This window comes from Trametes versicolor, assembly GCF_000271585.1.
Source record: "Trametes versicolor FP-101664 SS1 unplaced genomic scaffold TRAVEscaffold_6, whole genome shotgun sequence".
NCBI lineage: Eukaryota > Fungi > Basidiomycota > Agaricomycetes > Polyporales > Polyporaceae > Trametes > Trametes versicolor.
This window is the reverse complement of record NW_007360326.1, coordinates 1,474,184-1,488,114: the sequence shown is the minus strand read 5'-3', so window position 1 is coordinate 1,488,114 and position 13,931 is coordinate 1,474,184. Positions and strand designations below refer to the sequence as shown.

At 57.5% G+C, this 13,931-nt stretch overlaps 5 protein-coding genes across 5 annotated transcripts; 4 read left to right on the top strand and 1 right to left on the bottom strand.

The window, feature by feature from the left end:
- Positions 1 to 140: 140 nt before the first annotated feature.
- On the top strand, positions 141 to 656 carry TRAVEDRAFT_84257 (uncharacterized protein; the record flags this gene model as incomplete). The annotated part of the gene is made up of 1 exon (XM_008040613.1): positions 141 to 656. A coding segment is annotated over one exon (516 nt), but the record flags the coding sequence as incomplete, so codon positions are not given.
- A 2,216-nt stretch (positions 657 to 2,872) lies between these two features.
- Positions 2,873 to 6,853, top strand: TRAVEDRAFT_72111 (uncharacterized protein; the record flags this gene model as incomplete). The annotated part of the gene is made up of 3 exons (XM_008040612.1): positions 2,873 to 4,528; positions 5,114 to 6,763; positions 6,824 to 6,853. 3 exons carry the CDS (start codon positions 2,873 to 2,875, stop codon positions 6,851 to 6,853), a joined length of 3,336 nt encoding a protein of 1,111 aa, XP_008038803.1.
- Positions 6,854 to 6,991: 138 nt separating this feature from the next.
- Positions 6,992 to 8,423, bottom strand: TRAVEDRAFT_72110 (uncharacterized protein; the record flags this gene model as incomplete). Its single annotated transcript, XM_008040611.1, has 2 exons — positions 6,992 to 8,324; positions 8,389 to 8,423. The coding sequence occupies 2 exons, from the start codon at positions 8,421 to 8,423 to the stop codon at positions 6,992 to 6,994; spliced, it is 1,368 nt and encodes a 455-aa protein (XP_008038802.1).
- Positions 8,424 to 8,730: 307 nt separating this feature from the next.
- Positions 8,731 to 11,840, top strand: TRAVEDRAFT_58773 (guanine nucleotide exchange factor VPS9). Its single transcript, XM_008040610.1, has 9 exons — positions 8,731 to 9,595; positions 9,648 to 9,720; positions 9,771 to 9,883; positions 9,937 to 10,112; positions 10,169 to 10,246; positions 10,299 to 10,404; positions 10,455 to 10,521; positions 10,569 to 10,642; positions 10,692 to 11,840. The coding sequence occupies exons 1-9, from the start codon at positions 8,850 to 8,852 to the stop codon at positions 11,611 to 11,613; spliced, it is 2,355 nt and encodes a 784-aa protein (XP_008038801.1). The 5' UTR covers positions 8,731 to 8,849; the 3' UTR covers positions 11,614 to 11,840.
- A 392-nt stretch (positions 11,841 to 12,232) lies between these two features.
- Positions 12,233 to 13,759, top strand: TRAVEDRAFT_47731 (uncharacterized protein; the record flags this gene model as incomplete). Its single annotated transcript, XM_008040177.1, has 1 exon — positions 12,233 to 13,759. One exon carries the CDS (start codon positions 12,233 to 12,235, stop codon positions 13,757 to 13,759), a length of 1,527 nt encoding a protein of 508 aa, XP_008038368.1.
- Positions 13,760 to 13,931: the final 172 nt, after the last annotated feature.

The window sequence follows — 13,931 nt, the reverse complement described above, 5'->3', positions numbered from 1 at the left end:
TTGAATAACATTGCGCTCACCAGTGGCATAGAACGATCATGGCACTCAGATTTCCCACTCCCCAGCCCTTTCCCGCTGAAGTCGGTGCCACTCCCCGGCATGTTAGCACGCCTGCTCAACAGGGACGCAAGGCATCCGAGCCATTCGACCGCGACGACGCCGATCTTATTCTTCGCTCCAGCGATAATGTAGACTTCCACGTCCACCGTATCATCCTCACCTTGGCCTCATCCGTGTTTGCGGGCATGTTCACCATCCCTCAGCCGCCCGACGCCAACTCCGAACGACCCATCGTAGACGTGTCTGAAGACAGCAAAACAATCAACGCATTGCTACGGATCTGCTACCCCGAGCCAGATCCTGAACTACCGTCTCTCGATCTCATTCACCGGGTTCTCGGGGCGGCTCTGAAATACGAGATGGGAGCGGCGATCGTGTTAGTGAAGAACGCCATGTTCCAGCCGCGCTTCACAGGCCTCCGTCCTCTCCAGGTGTTCGTCGTCGCATGCCGCCTGAGACTAGAGGATGAGGCGGCGATCGCAGCACAAAACGCCGTCGACCTAGATAGCGTTAACGGTCGGCTCTGCCCTGGAATCGACGATATCTCCGCTGGTGCGTACTACCGTCTCCTAGAGCTCAGCCGCGCCCGGTCGCAGCCCCGGAAGCTCAGCCTCAGACACGCCGGGGCACAATTGGTCCCCAGTACCCCCACCGCTCCAGGGCCGTTCTGCGAACCACCACGACATCCACTGGCAGTCCCCCTGCATAGGAGTTCAATCACATCTGTCAGCGCCCCTTTCGATGCGCCTGACGCCTGTCTCATTCTTAGAAGCAGCGATTCCGTCGATTTCCGGGTGTCGCGTTCAAACATCGCAGTAACTTCAGCTACGACGCTACTAGAGCGTGCGACCCTTCTGGAGCACTACGAGGACGAGGTCCGTTTGCCTATCCATGTCATGGCGGAGGACAGCGTCGTTGTCGAGACACTGCTTCGGATGTGTTGCTCAATAATCGGTGCTCCCCTCAACGACCTGGGCGTACTCTTGGATGTCCTCTCCGCCGCTCGCAAATATCATCTACAAGCAGTGGAAGCCACGATACGTCAGTCATGGCCGATGATCACCAAGAAGGACCCCCTGCGGCTCTACATCCACGCTGTGCGCTACGGCTGGATCGCGGAAGCACATATGTGCGTCCGTTCGCTTTTGCAAGACCATAGCATCTCCTCGATATGCGCGCGGTATCTTCCCGAGTTCGAGACAATGGAGAACGGACCGTACCGCCGGCTTTTGTTCTACCTCGAAGCATGTTCTCAAGCCGCGACAGCCGACTTCACACTCGACCTCAAGGCGGCACCGCGGCGATACTGCAAGACGTCCGCTTGCCAAGCTCGTTATCCGGACAAGCTCCAAATCAAGGGCCCCAGCCTGAGCACGGTGCCCATGTTTCTGCACGGCCCCATCCACGCCATCAGGCAGGCACTGAAAGACAAACCATGCGGGTCCACGCTGGGCGCCAACACCCGACTGGCCAGGGCGTTCTTGGAAACTGCCGTCAGCAACATCCCACCTTGCCGGGAGCCTGGGGTCGTCGGCACTGCCAACCCTTTTTTTCAGGAGCCGTGCTCTCCGGCGAAGAATCTCGCATGGGCGTGGGCGGTTCTTGATTCCTATGCGATAGCGGTAGATGATGCTGTATTGAAGGTGCGTTCCTCCGCGGCAGATATGAACTCCCTTGGTAGTCTTTGGCTGATGGTATGCAACTTGAACAGGTGCAGTGTCCTTAATCAGTGTGTGCAGTCACCTCGTACAGGTCGACATATGCATCATATTAATTGTCGTGCCATCACACCCTCAGCTTCAGGTCCAATATCCTATATGAAAACCCGTAAAATCCTTCATCGAATAACGAACATTTGCCATTGATATTCACAAGGTAGTCTTGGCGTATATGCTGACTCGGAATGTGGTCCGCGAACTTTTCGTTGCCAACAGAGTTGTGTAGTGGGACACTGAGCGACGAACTTAGAATGAGTACAGTACTGGAGCTCGGAGGCCAGCCGGCCAACAGCCGCCGCGGCTTGGCCGCTCTTGGCCGAGGCGCCCGGGGCGTGCCTGGTAGGCAGTTTGGCGCTCTGCAGTCACAGGGCGAGGGCTCGTTGGCAGAGGGCTGGGACGCGGATGCGGACGTGGCGGGTTCGGACGCGGATGCGGCGGGTTCGGACGCGGACGCGGACGGCTCGGACTCTGATGGAGAGATCGATATATCGTGGTATGCACGCCTGTAGACTCCCGCGCTCGCAATATTCGCTTGCCTGAGGCTTGTTTGCACTGTTCCGGCCACGATCGGTGAACTTCGCCTGCCATAGCAGTTGCATACGGACACTCTGCGTGCACTATGTGTATATGATACTTCATTGTATATTGCAAACTTCCGGTCCTACGTAATACCGCGAACTACAGTTGACCGCCCGATATTGTTGAGAACGGTAGCCTCGCGCCCGGAAAGGATGGATGCTACAGTGCAATACGGGCGTCTAACTTTGCGCCAACGGGTGCTAGCCCACTCTCGCGCCCATCTTGTGATGTAACGAAGTCACCGTTTTGCTGATGGTGCACGCGGGACCTACTGCCATGGCGTCGAGTCGACCAGACGTTACGGTCTAAGCCACGAACACGCCTCCACTCAGCTAGTACCCACTCGGACAGGTCGTATACCTCGACAACGTCTGCGCGCAACAGGGTGTAGCTCTAACGAAAACCAGTGCTTGATAGGGTGCGCAGTTTCACACTTGCATATGATGCATGGTACAGGATGTAACCGTATACTCAGGGTTAACATAATAGTACCTACGTCCTACAACCCGCCCGACATGGATCAACCCAGTGCCCGTGCTCAGGCCTCGCCAACTCTCGTGGTGTCCGCGCAGAATGTCGGAAAGCGTCGTAAGGCATCCGAGCCATTCGATCGGGATGAGGCGGATGTCGTCTTGCGGTCTGGCGACAACGTAGACTTTCACGTCTATCGGGTCATACTCTCTTTGGCCTCACCCGTATTCGAGACGATGTTCTCTTTGCCTCAGCCACAAGAATCCCGCGATTCCGAGAAGCCCATCATCAATGTGTCCGAGGGTAGCAAGACGCTAGACCCGTTCCTGAGGGTACTTTATCCCATCTCGGACCCTCATATCCTGTCCTTCTCCCTCATCCGCCAAGTGCTCACTGCAGCGGTCAAGTATGAGGCATCTGCGGTTCTCTCCGCCATGAGGAAGGCACTAATCTATCGGCGTCTCCTAGAAGACGACCCGCTGCGGTGCTTTGCCATCGCTTGCTGCTTCGGGTTGGAGGACGAAGCGCAGATCGCGGCGGAAAAGGCCGTCATCGAGGATCGCGCGCTAGAAGAAGACTGTATCGAACTCGACGAGATATCGGCCGCGGCCTACTACTACCTTCGTGCGCTCAATCGTTCTAGGCGAGTCATCAAATCGACCAAGCGACCCGGTGTAAACACTACTGTCACTGTGAACTTCACCAGAGTAGGCCCCTTTTGTCCAGAGACTTCCGAGCTGGACACTGCTCGGAAGCGCTCGCGTCCAACCGTCAAGCCCGCCCATCCCTTCGACTCACCTGACGCCGACCTTGTCCTCCGAAGCTGCGACTCCGCGGATTTTCGCGTGTCCAGCAGGATCATCGCGCTAGCCTCTCCAGAGATACTCGCACTGGCACGCATGTCGACTATCGAACCGATTCACACAAGCGCCACCGCACAAGACGACCAAGAAGAGCCTTCCTCCCAGCTCCCAATACACGGTCTACCTGAACACAGCACAGTCCTTGACGCGCTGTTGCGGATGTGTTACCCAACGGACCACCAGCCGATCAACCCGGAGATCCTCTTCGACCTTCTCGCAGCTGTGAAGAAGTATAAGCTCGTGAAAGCAGAGCAGATCATCCGTGACTCGTGGTCGACCCTCATGAAGGAAGGACAGTTGCGTTGCTACCTCGCTGCTGTGTGCTGTGGCCCAAGTTGGGAGACGGAAGCTCGAGCGAGCGCTCGGGAGCTTGTCCGAGAACGCGACATCTGCCGGATTCAAAGCCAGTATCTCCCAGAGCTGGCGAAATCGCCGAATGGTCCTTACCGGCGGCTCTTGGCTTACCTACAGAAGTGCTCGTTGGCGGCGGCGGCCGACCATCAGCTTGAACTCCCTCCTCCTAGGAAGCAGCTTTGCGACAAGTGTGGAGCTCAGTATCCTGCCAGCCTCTTGACGTCGGACTCCACCTTGTCCATCCATCCCTTCTCGTACAGCTCCTTCCAATACATCCTGAAGGGGAAGCCCCGAGGTTCCGCGATAGCCACAACAACCGAGGTCGCACGATCTTTCATGTCTGCTGCGGTCGACAACTTCCGCGCTCCCTGCTCGGCTCGTAAGGACGCATTCGTCAAACCGTGCTCCCCATCCTATGTCTTGGAATGGTCCTTGGCTGTGCTAGAGGCCTACGCTAGTGCGGTAGACCGTTCAGTGGACAAGGTATGATGCACGGCACGTACTCGCGATATAGCTTATGCTGACATGGTCCACCGACTTACTTACGGGTCATGTAGGTTGAGTTGCAACTAGCATGAGAGATGCTACGGTCCGAACTTGACAAGACCTGACAAAACCTGACTCTTTTATCTTCGAGTCTTCTCAGACTGGCTCGATCGAGTGTCTAACCTTGCTACTAGTAGTGGTTCCCGATGTGAAAATTGCGTTTTGAACAGAATATCTATGCGCTTACATGTCATATTCGCGCCTACTCGTAAGCGCCCTCCGAGACGGTGTCTAGGGACCGAGACAGCGCCTCGATGCAGGCAGCAATTGGCACGCCGAAACGCACGTTAAAATACGTAAAGCTGCCAGTGCCAGGCGGCTCGGTTCACGTTGCGTACTTAGTATCATACCACGAGGACAGCTACGTGGCCTATACGGGACGCTGCAGCTTGGTGCTGCGGCAAGTCTACACGGTTTATAAGCACAACAACGCGGCGGAAAGGCTCATTGGAACCTCCGAGCTGATATTGCTGTTGTAGGCCACCGAAGCTTCTTTCTGCCTGAAATGATGTTTATTGACAGACGCACCCAGAGATCGACGCCATTATGCAACCGTCCGAGTCCGCTGGCTCCAAGACCAAGGAACAGGTCAAACCGAAGGTCCGCAAAGCATCTGAGCCATTCGACAGAGATGATGCCGACCTAATCGTTCGTTCGAGCGACCACGTCGACTTCTACGTGCATCGTCTCATTCTTTCCTTGGCTTCCCCGGTCTTCGCGAGTATGCTCTCGCTCCCCCAGCCGCCCGGTACCGATCTCGTGCGCCCGGTGGTCGACGTGGCCGAGAAGAGCGAGATACTGGATGTCTTCTTCCGGGTGCTCTATCCAACCGCGGATCCGGAGCTACAGTCCCTCTCAACCATCCGCGAGGTGCTCGAATCTGCCATGAAGTACGACGCTCCCGCCGTTGTCGCCGGCATGCGGAGAGCTCTTTCGCAATCGCGCCTCGTCGAGGACAACCCTCTGCGCGTCTTCGCAATCGCCTGCTACTTCGGGATGGAGGCGGAGACCAAGGTGGCCGCCGAGAAGGCCGTCCTCAACAACCGCGTGACGGGACGCTTCTGCGCTGAGTTGAACGAGATCCCGGCCGGGTCCTACTACCGCCTTCTGCAGCTCAACCGCACCCGGAAGACGACCAAGTCCAAATCATCCGGTACCCCGCGCGTCACCGTGGACTTCACTGGCATCGAATCCTTCTGCGAACCCCCTAAACACGCAGCAAAAACTGCGGCCCGCAGGAAGCCTCTCGTGTCTGTAGAACCTCCCTTCAACGCCCCCGAGGTGGATCTCATCCTCAGGAGTTGTGACTCGGTCGAGTTTCGCGTTTCCCGCGCAATCCTTGCCCTGGCCTCGCCCACTATGCTTCAGCGGGTTGTTCGCGAGCCCGAAGACGAAGAGGATCTCCCGAGTGAAGGATGCCTTCCCGTATATCGTATGGTGGAAGACAGTGCTCTGGTGGATGCGCTCCTGCGCATCTGCTATCCTGTTCCCCAGCCTGCGCTCACCGACCTCGATCTGCTTCTTGACGTCCTCGCTGCCGGGCGCAAGTATGGGATCAAGAAAGTGGAGCAGGCCGCGCGAGACGCCATGTCCGCGAACGTAGCATCGGACCCCCTTCGTCTCTACCTCGCTGCGGCGCAATGCGGCTGGGCGGTCGAGGCGCGCATGTGCGCGGACGAACTGCTTCGAAGCAACGATGTCTCGGCGATCGCCTGCAAGTATCACGCGGATATGGAGACGACGTCCAACCGATGGTACCGGTATCTTCTGTTCTACCTGGACGAGTGCTGTAGAGTCGCGGCAGCGAACCATGACCTGACAATCTCCATGCCCACATCCTACAGCAGTACTTGCCCTTGGGCATTCTTAGCAACAGGATGCTCCCAGCGCTATCCCAACGTGTTGGGCACGGTCACCACACCTCCGCAGCTGGCGTGGCTTGCACCCTCGTTTAAAGCTCTCACGGCTGCGCTGAAAGAAAGTCCCCGGGGATCTACTCTTGCGACAAACAACGAGGTGGCAAATGACTTCATCCGTGCTGTCGCTGCCGATCCACCACCGTGTCTCCAATGTACAGCCGCGGTGAAGAAATGCACTGCAGCGGACAATGTCTCGTGGGCATGCGCGGTACTCCAACGTTACGCTGAGGCAGTTGACGAAGCCGTTCGTCAAGTGAGTCCTCCATCTGCTACAGGTAGCACGGCACATAAGCTAATCCATGGTGCATGGTAGGTTCCATTCGAATTGCCGGAGTCGCAGTGAGGGCTCGAAATCACCGGGCTTCGTATACTGTAAGACCCAAGCCTCTTTTGTTTTCGGACTACGCTGATCGCACCCTCCACTCTTTCAGATGAAGATGGTACCCCATTATCTTTCTATGTATACGCTACAGATGGAATGCTAATGGTTAGAGGAGGTTAGAGCCGGCGCAGCGTTGGTGCCTTTCCTAGGCGCTTTGCGTGTTGCGACCTCCGAGACCTTCGAGTGTTTGAGTGCACGGTGCTTCTCCACCAGCTCGTGATATGCCCATGCCTTCACAGACTCCATCTCCCGCACGTACCCGTGACGCAAGGGGTCCTCACAGATCCAGAACTCCGCCATCGCCTTCTCCTTGTCGAACAAATGATTTGTGGCGAGCAGATAGCACGGCAGAGCGAGGGAGGCGGACGCCTCGCGGAACTCCTTCGAGACGATGTCGAGGACGCGATCCATTCTGTACTCCCGCGCATAGACCATGAGCGAGACTAGGCCGGCGACGCTAATCTTCCGAAGCCACGAAGACGTCGGGTTGTAGCAGAGAGAGAGCAGCTTCTTGAGGACGGGGCCGGTGCACGAAAAGCGGAGGACAGGGCGGTCGACGGGCGTTGTGTGGCTGGAACCGGAGCTACTCCTCCTATCCGCGGAAGACGGGCTCTTCTCGAAGCGCCGGTCCGCACCTTTGATCATGTCGGCGAGGAGCGTCGATGACATGGCCAGGACGACTTTGTGGGCGGCGAAGTCCGCGCCATCCCGGGCGCGGCAGGTCACGTCGGCGTAGTCGGAGAAGATACCGATGTCGGACTCAGAGAGGTACAATGAGCCCAGGGCGGGCAAGGCGGCGGCTTCGTCAGGGTCGAGGGCGCAGAAGGTATAGTTCGCATCCGCGACGCCCTTGTTGAGGTAGCGCCGCAAACGGAAGTACGCGCCAGCGTACACTTCGTGGTACTCCGCGATGGCGGCCGAAGGGAATTTGAATTTTAAAAGGTGGTCTGCCGCAGCGTGGGCCTCCTTCTCCAGCTCGAGGATGCACGAGATGGCCCAGACGCGGAGGGGGGCCTGCGGGATGAATGACTGGAGTGTCGTCCGCATGAGGGACACGGCCTCGCTCATGCGGTATTTCTTTGCGGCCTCATACACGACGCGAACACTCTTCAAGTCGTCAAAGGTTGGGTCGGTAACGGGGTAGCAGAGGCGGAAGAGGCAATCTAAAGTCGTCGAGTGCTCCTGCACCTCGATAGCCAGGGGCGTCCAGGGCTGCTCCGCCGAGTTGGACTGGGTTGACTTTGGAAACCGTACTCCTGCGAAGATAGGAGACGCGATGGAAAGGATGATGCTGTGTACGCGAAAATCCACTTTGTCGGAGGAGCGAAATACGACGTCTGCATCTGGACTGTCGAACGGGTGAGCCGCCTTGGGATATATCACGCCTGCAGTCGAAAACGTCGGCGCAGCTCCTACGCACAGGAGAGTATCGCTGTGCAGATTACGCTGAGCAGCTGCAAACATAGCCAAGGCAATATATGAGCAAGAATACATACAGTAGGGACACCGTCTCGGATGAGAGACGTTGCATGGTGAAGATGTCCAGTGTTCTCCGCGCGGAATAACAGACGTACTTGCCACGTCCAATATCGTCGACGTCCGGCACAAGTCGTACGAGTGGCTAGCATAATTTTATAGGTTCTAACCGGGTCAGCAGAGCAATCACAGCCATTTGAACGAATCGAATATCGCAGTTAGAGTCGGAAATCACAAGCGTCAAGTAGCGTTAAGCACATTGTTGATGGGCGCTAATTGTGCTAGTGATTGGTGTGGCGGCACCGCGACTTGCGCAGTCTCCGCCGCATCCGAATCCCTCTGGGCCGTCCACTGCCCCTTGCCATCTTCCTCCATCGCTCTATACCCGCAGTTCTCTCGGCCTCCGCACATTGACTCCTAGCCTCGCCTTTGACTACCTAGGAACACTTACACGCTCGCTGGTCACTCGACAGAAATTCTCATGTCTGAGGACACTGCACTCAGCACCACTCTCCACAATGTCCATCTCGAGAACACAGAAACTACAGACGCCGAGCTAGACCCCTGGAAGGATACCCCTGCACCCGAGGAACGCGTAATTCCCTCAGACAAGGCTCTACTAATTCCGGAGTCGGACCTCCGCACTATCCAAGGACCACCCGTTGAACCCGGAGAGACTACAGGACATACAGCGGCGGTCGCAGATATCCTCCTTGAGTTTGATCCTCTAGCAAGTGCCGAGGAAAGCGCAGCTCAGAATGCTTGGTCGAGCTCTGCTGGCCACCCCCCTCCGCCCGCTCCGATCAACGTCGAGGGAGACGTCCCACCAAGTAGCCCAGATCCTGCCCCTTCTCCTCCCCACACACCATCACCACCCAACCGTGCCTCATCTCCCATACCTACATTCCCTGCGCTTGCCGCGCTTGCCCGCACGTTTGCCCTTCCACTCACCTCTCGAGGTCAGCGTCCGCGTTCAATAGATACCGCTACCGCAGTACCATCCCCCGCCACTATCTCCTCCTTTGCAAAGCAGCAGGATGCCCTACCACCAAGGCGACCTCAGGATATCTCTCCAAGCGGTGCCCAGGACGCTGTAGCGAGCAGTAGTGGGCGTAGCACCCCGTCGGGGAAAGGCAAGGAGTTGGAGCCTCCCACATTCGATTTCCAGAAGTTCCTGGACCAGATGAAGGCGAAGGGCGCGGAACCTGTGGCGAAGTATCTCCGGTCGTATGTCAGTGTATTCGCGATCTGCACGAAAGGCGCTAACTGGGCCACACAGATTCCTGAGCAACTTTGCCAAACGCACATTCACAGTCAATGATCAGGTCAAGCTGATCAACGATTTCCTCAATGTGAGAGTCCAGGAATTCAGGTGGCGCGCTCACGCTCATTCCTGGAGCAGTTCATCTCTGCCAGAATGCGAGATAGCGATGTGTGGCGCAATGCGACAGAGGCCGAGTTTGACAATGCCATGGAGGGCATGGAGAAGCTAGTCATGAACAGGCTATATGAGTTGTGAGTAGCTCGCATATGGAGAACCACGTAGAACTGTGCTGAAAACGTGCTAGCACCTTTACGCCTCAAGTCGCGAAAGCGATACCCCCACGACCTGTGACCGCAGACGATCTTGAACGAGATCGCGTCCTCTCGCAGCGCATAGCCCTATTCAAGTGGATTGAGCCGAAACACCTAGACGTCCCCGAGGGCGAAGGGAGCGAAGGCTTCCTCATGTTCGCGCAGCAAGGTTCGCGCATATACCCTGACGGTCTTACGCACTTAGGCTGAACATGCGACGTGCAGAGCTACTCAAGATCAACCACTACAAGGCGCCGCGTGACAAGCTGATCTGCATTCTGAACTGCTGCAAGGTCATATTTGGTCCGCCTCCGCTCGTCTCGGCCTGGGACAGGCACTGATATCGAGGCGATAGGGTTGATACGACATTTGCGCAAAGACGAGAGTGCCGATACCTTCGTACCGATCTTGATCTATACAGTGCTCAAGGCAAATCCGCCGCATCTGCTGTCAAATGTCGAGTAAGTGAACATCGACAGGTTAGCACCCGAGATCTCACCGGTCCTGCTAGGTTCATCAACCGCTTCCGCAATCCGGCAAAGCTGCAAAGTGAAGCAGGGTATTACCTCTCTAGTCTGGTAAGCTTTGCGCTCGTTGTTAATCTGTCGATGCTGATCCCGCGTAGATGGGTGCCGTCTCATTCGTGGAGACCATGGATCACACGTCGCTCTCGCACATTTCCCAAGAGGAGTTCGAAAGGTCGGTCGAAGCGCCCCTCCACTGCTGAGGGTGCTTACGCGTAGCGCAGGAATGTCGAAGACGCGATCCAGTCGCTCCCGAGCACCGGCAGCCAAACTCCCGAACGTGCGTTCACGTCCGGGTCCGAGTTTTCGGGTACAACGACGCCACCGCGCTTCGCTGGTGCTTCGGCGTCCCACACCGGCGAAGAGTCCGCACAACCGTTATCCTTGCCCACGCCCGGCCAAACACTAGGAGAGGACGCGCGACGGTTCCTGCAGAAGACGGGCGACACGATCTCCAAGCCGCTCAATGCGATCAGCCGCATATTCAACGAGGTCCTCGACGGCGCAGAGGACACACTCTCTTACCTTCCTGGCCCCTTCGCACCGTTGGAACTCGGGCGAGAGCAGCAAGAACAGCAGCTGTATGCGCAGGATGGGCACTCGGCATACCCGCAGGGTTACCCACAGACGCCAATGGGTCCCGGGGCGGAAGCCCAACAATATCAACCGCCTTTGCAGCCTCCGTACAAACCACGCGTACGGCGAGTATCACCGCAGCCTTCCCCGCAGGGTTCCATCCGGTCAGCCTCGTCAGCACAATTCCCCCTGCTCCCCCCAGACGACACTCCCACACGCGCCCGCTCGCACTCGCTCGGGCCCCACACGAACCAAGCACTCGCCATCGGCCCCTCGCAGCAGCCCGGCGCGCCGCAGCCCGCCCGTCTACACGCGCTCGTGCAGGGGGACCGCGAGCTGCACGCGCCGTCGCCGCACGTGTCGCGGACGCCGACGCCGGCGCTGGACATCGCAGGGCTGCAGCAGGAGATCGACCGCGCACACGAGAAGGCGGCGGTCGCCGCGCGCGAGACGCTGCGGCAGATCTTCCCGACGACGGACGCGGAGATCGTGGAGTGGGTGCTGGAGGCGAACGAGGGCGACCTGGGGAAGAGCATCGAGGCGCTGCTGGAGATGAGCAGCGGGACGTAGGTACGCGTGGGTTGACTGGGTTCTGGACGGTATGGAATCGCGTCAAGGGATGAGGATGCTGTCTGCCTGTGATGGCGTCGTCTGATGTCGCAGCTGCAAACCCATCGTGTCCTCATACGATCTGACTGGGAGAGCTAAGGTAGCTGAACCTTCCACTATATCCATGTCAGACTGTTCGCCGGATGTTCAGCACTTCAGCACTGGCTACAACCATGACTGACTAACCCGCTGCAGCGTTTTCCACAGGCTGGGCAGGGTGCACATCGCGTTTCTTCTTCCTTGGCTTCGTGCGATTGTTATTCATGAATATGGGGTATACTGGCATCATAAGATTCGCGCCCCCACTACCCACCGGCGTTCACATGATCGCTCCAAGCTTAAGTACAACACTATTTTACGATGTCAGTCGTGGAAATTCTAGTCTGGCTGACTATTCCGACAGAAGCACAAAACGTGCCACCGGGTGCTTCGTAAAGTTTATGCTGCCGCAGGTGCTTCGAAAAGCCTGCAGCACGCAGGGTTATATCTGATCCGCAACTTCCCAGGGCTCGCTCTGTGCGACCTATCCACCCTACAACGACCTCCTCTGTCATTCTTCATCCTTGGACTCCCTCACGCGATGACAACCAACTCATCCTTTCATGGACCCCGAGTTTCTGACGCGACTCCTCCTTTCGACAAACACAATGCCGACATCATCCTCCGCTCCTCCGACCTCGTCGATTTCCGTGTATATAGCCAAATCCTGATCGCCGCGTCGCCGTTCTTCGAGGGCCTATTCCAGGTGCCCCAGCCCCCGGCCGAAGAACAGCCCCGGAAGTACGGGCTCCCGATCGTCGAAGTGAGCGAGGACAGCAAGACGCTCGATTACCTCCTGCGGTTGTGCTATCCGATCAAGAAGCCGCATATGTTCGGAGTCGGTGGGCTACAGGTACTCGAATCTGCACTCCGTGCCGCGATGAAGTACGAGATGGAGCTGGCCGATACGCTGCTCACTACCGATCTCGTTAACCTTGCCGGTTCATACCCTCTCGAGGTATGGGCCATCGGCTGTCGACTTGGGCTGGAAAACATGGCTTCAAGGGCAGGAAGTGGTGCTTACTGGAGGTACAGGGAAATCAAACATCGCTCTGCTCATCTTCCCGATCTGGACCTACCGAGCTCCGTCAGCATCCTGGAGGGAGTTACAGCAGGCCAGCTCTTCCGCCTTTACCGCTATATCGGCACATTTCACTTCGCAGACCGCACACTAGCAAACTACCAGTTCATCTCTCCTTCTCCTACGATCTCAGATGTTGCGCCTTCGGAAAAGGACTCTTCCGAGTCCAGCAACCTCTTGCCTGCCGCGCTCACCGACATGGCATCGGCAGACATCGTCTGTCGCTCTTCGGACGGAACCACGTTCCACGCGCATCAGGCCGTGCTGGGTGCTGCGTCGGCCGTCCTTCGCGCAAAGATAGCAAGGGTGACGACAGACGCGGGCGATGAATCAAGCCAGTCAGATCTTCGAGAGCGTTCTGCGCCTCTTGGACGTTCTCTGCCCGTGCTACAGTTCGAAGAGACTAGCACGGTCCTGCCACATCTTCTTTCCTGCTGCTATCCGGGCCTAATTCCCATCCACCTCGCCAACCTCTCTCAACTCATCGCCGTCATTGCTGCCACGGCTCGTCACGACATCGCGGTCGCGCGCCCAGATCTCCTTGATCAATGGTCGAGGATGGCTTCGGCTGATCCCTTGCGCGCGTACGTCCTCTCCACGCAGGTCGGGGACACAGCATGTGCAAAGGAGGCTGCCAAACACGTCTTGAACGGGCCGCTCGTGGGAGTGTATGTGCACGAGATGGAGTCCTCTCCGGCGCTCGCGTATCAGCGACTTCTGTCATACTACCGGTCATGCAAGAACATAGCGCGGCGGGGTCTCGTGGGCGTGGCTTCTACTCAGCCAGCAGCCGCGCCCCCCCAGTTCACCAGTGGTCAAGAAGAAGAGCCCGTCGGCGCCACGCGCAGCCAGCGCGCCTGTGGGGGAATCATGGATCCAGACCTATACGAAGAATGTTTGGAAGACTTTGTACCACCACCCCAATCCCACTCTCTTTCCTACTTTGGAGCAACTGCTCATGGCATCTACGTCCGAGTCCGGCGATAACCAACCGTGGTGTCCCGACTGCCGAGACGTGGCCTCTGCGCTCGTCCAGCAAAGCAACGACCTCGAGGCCCTTCGTGTTGCAATGGAGAAGGTATGTCATAGTGCATTCGTTCTGTCACACTGACAGATGACTTGATATTGATCATGGTGTCGACATTTCCAGGTCGAGTTG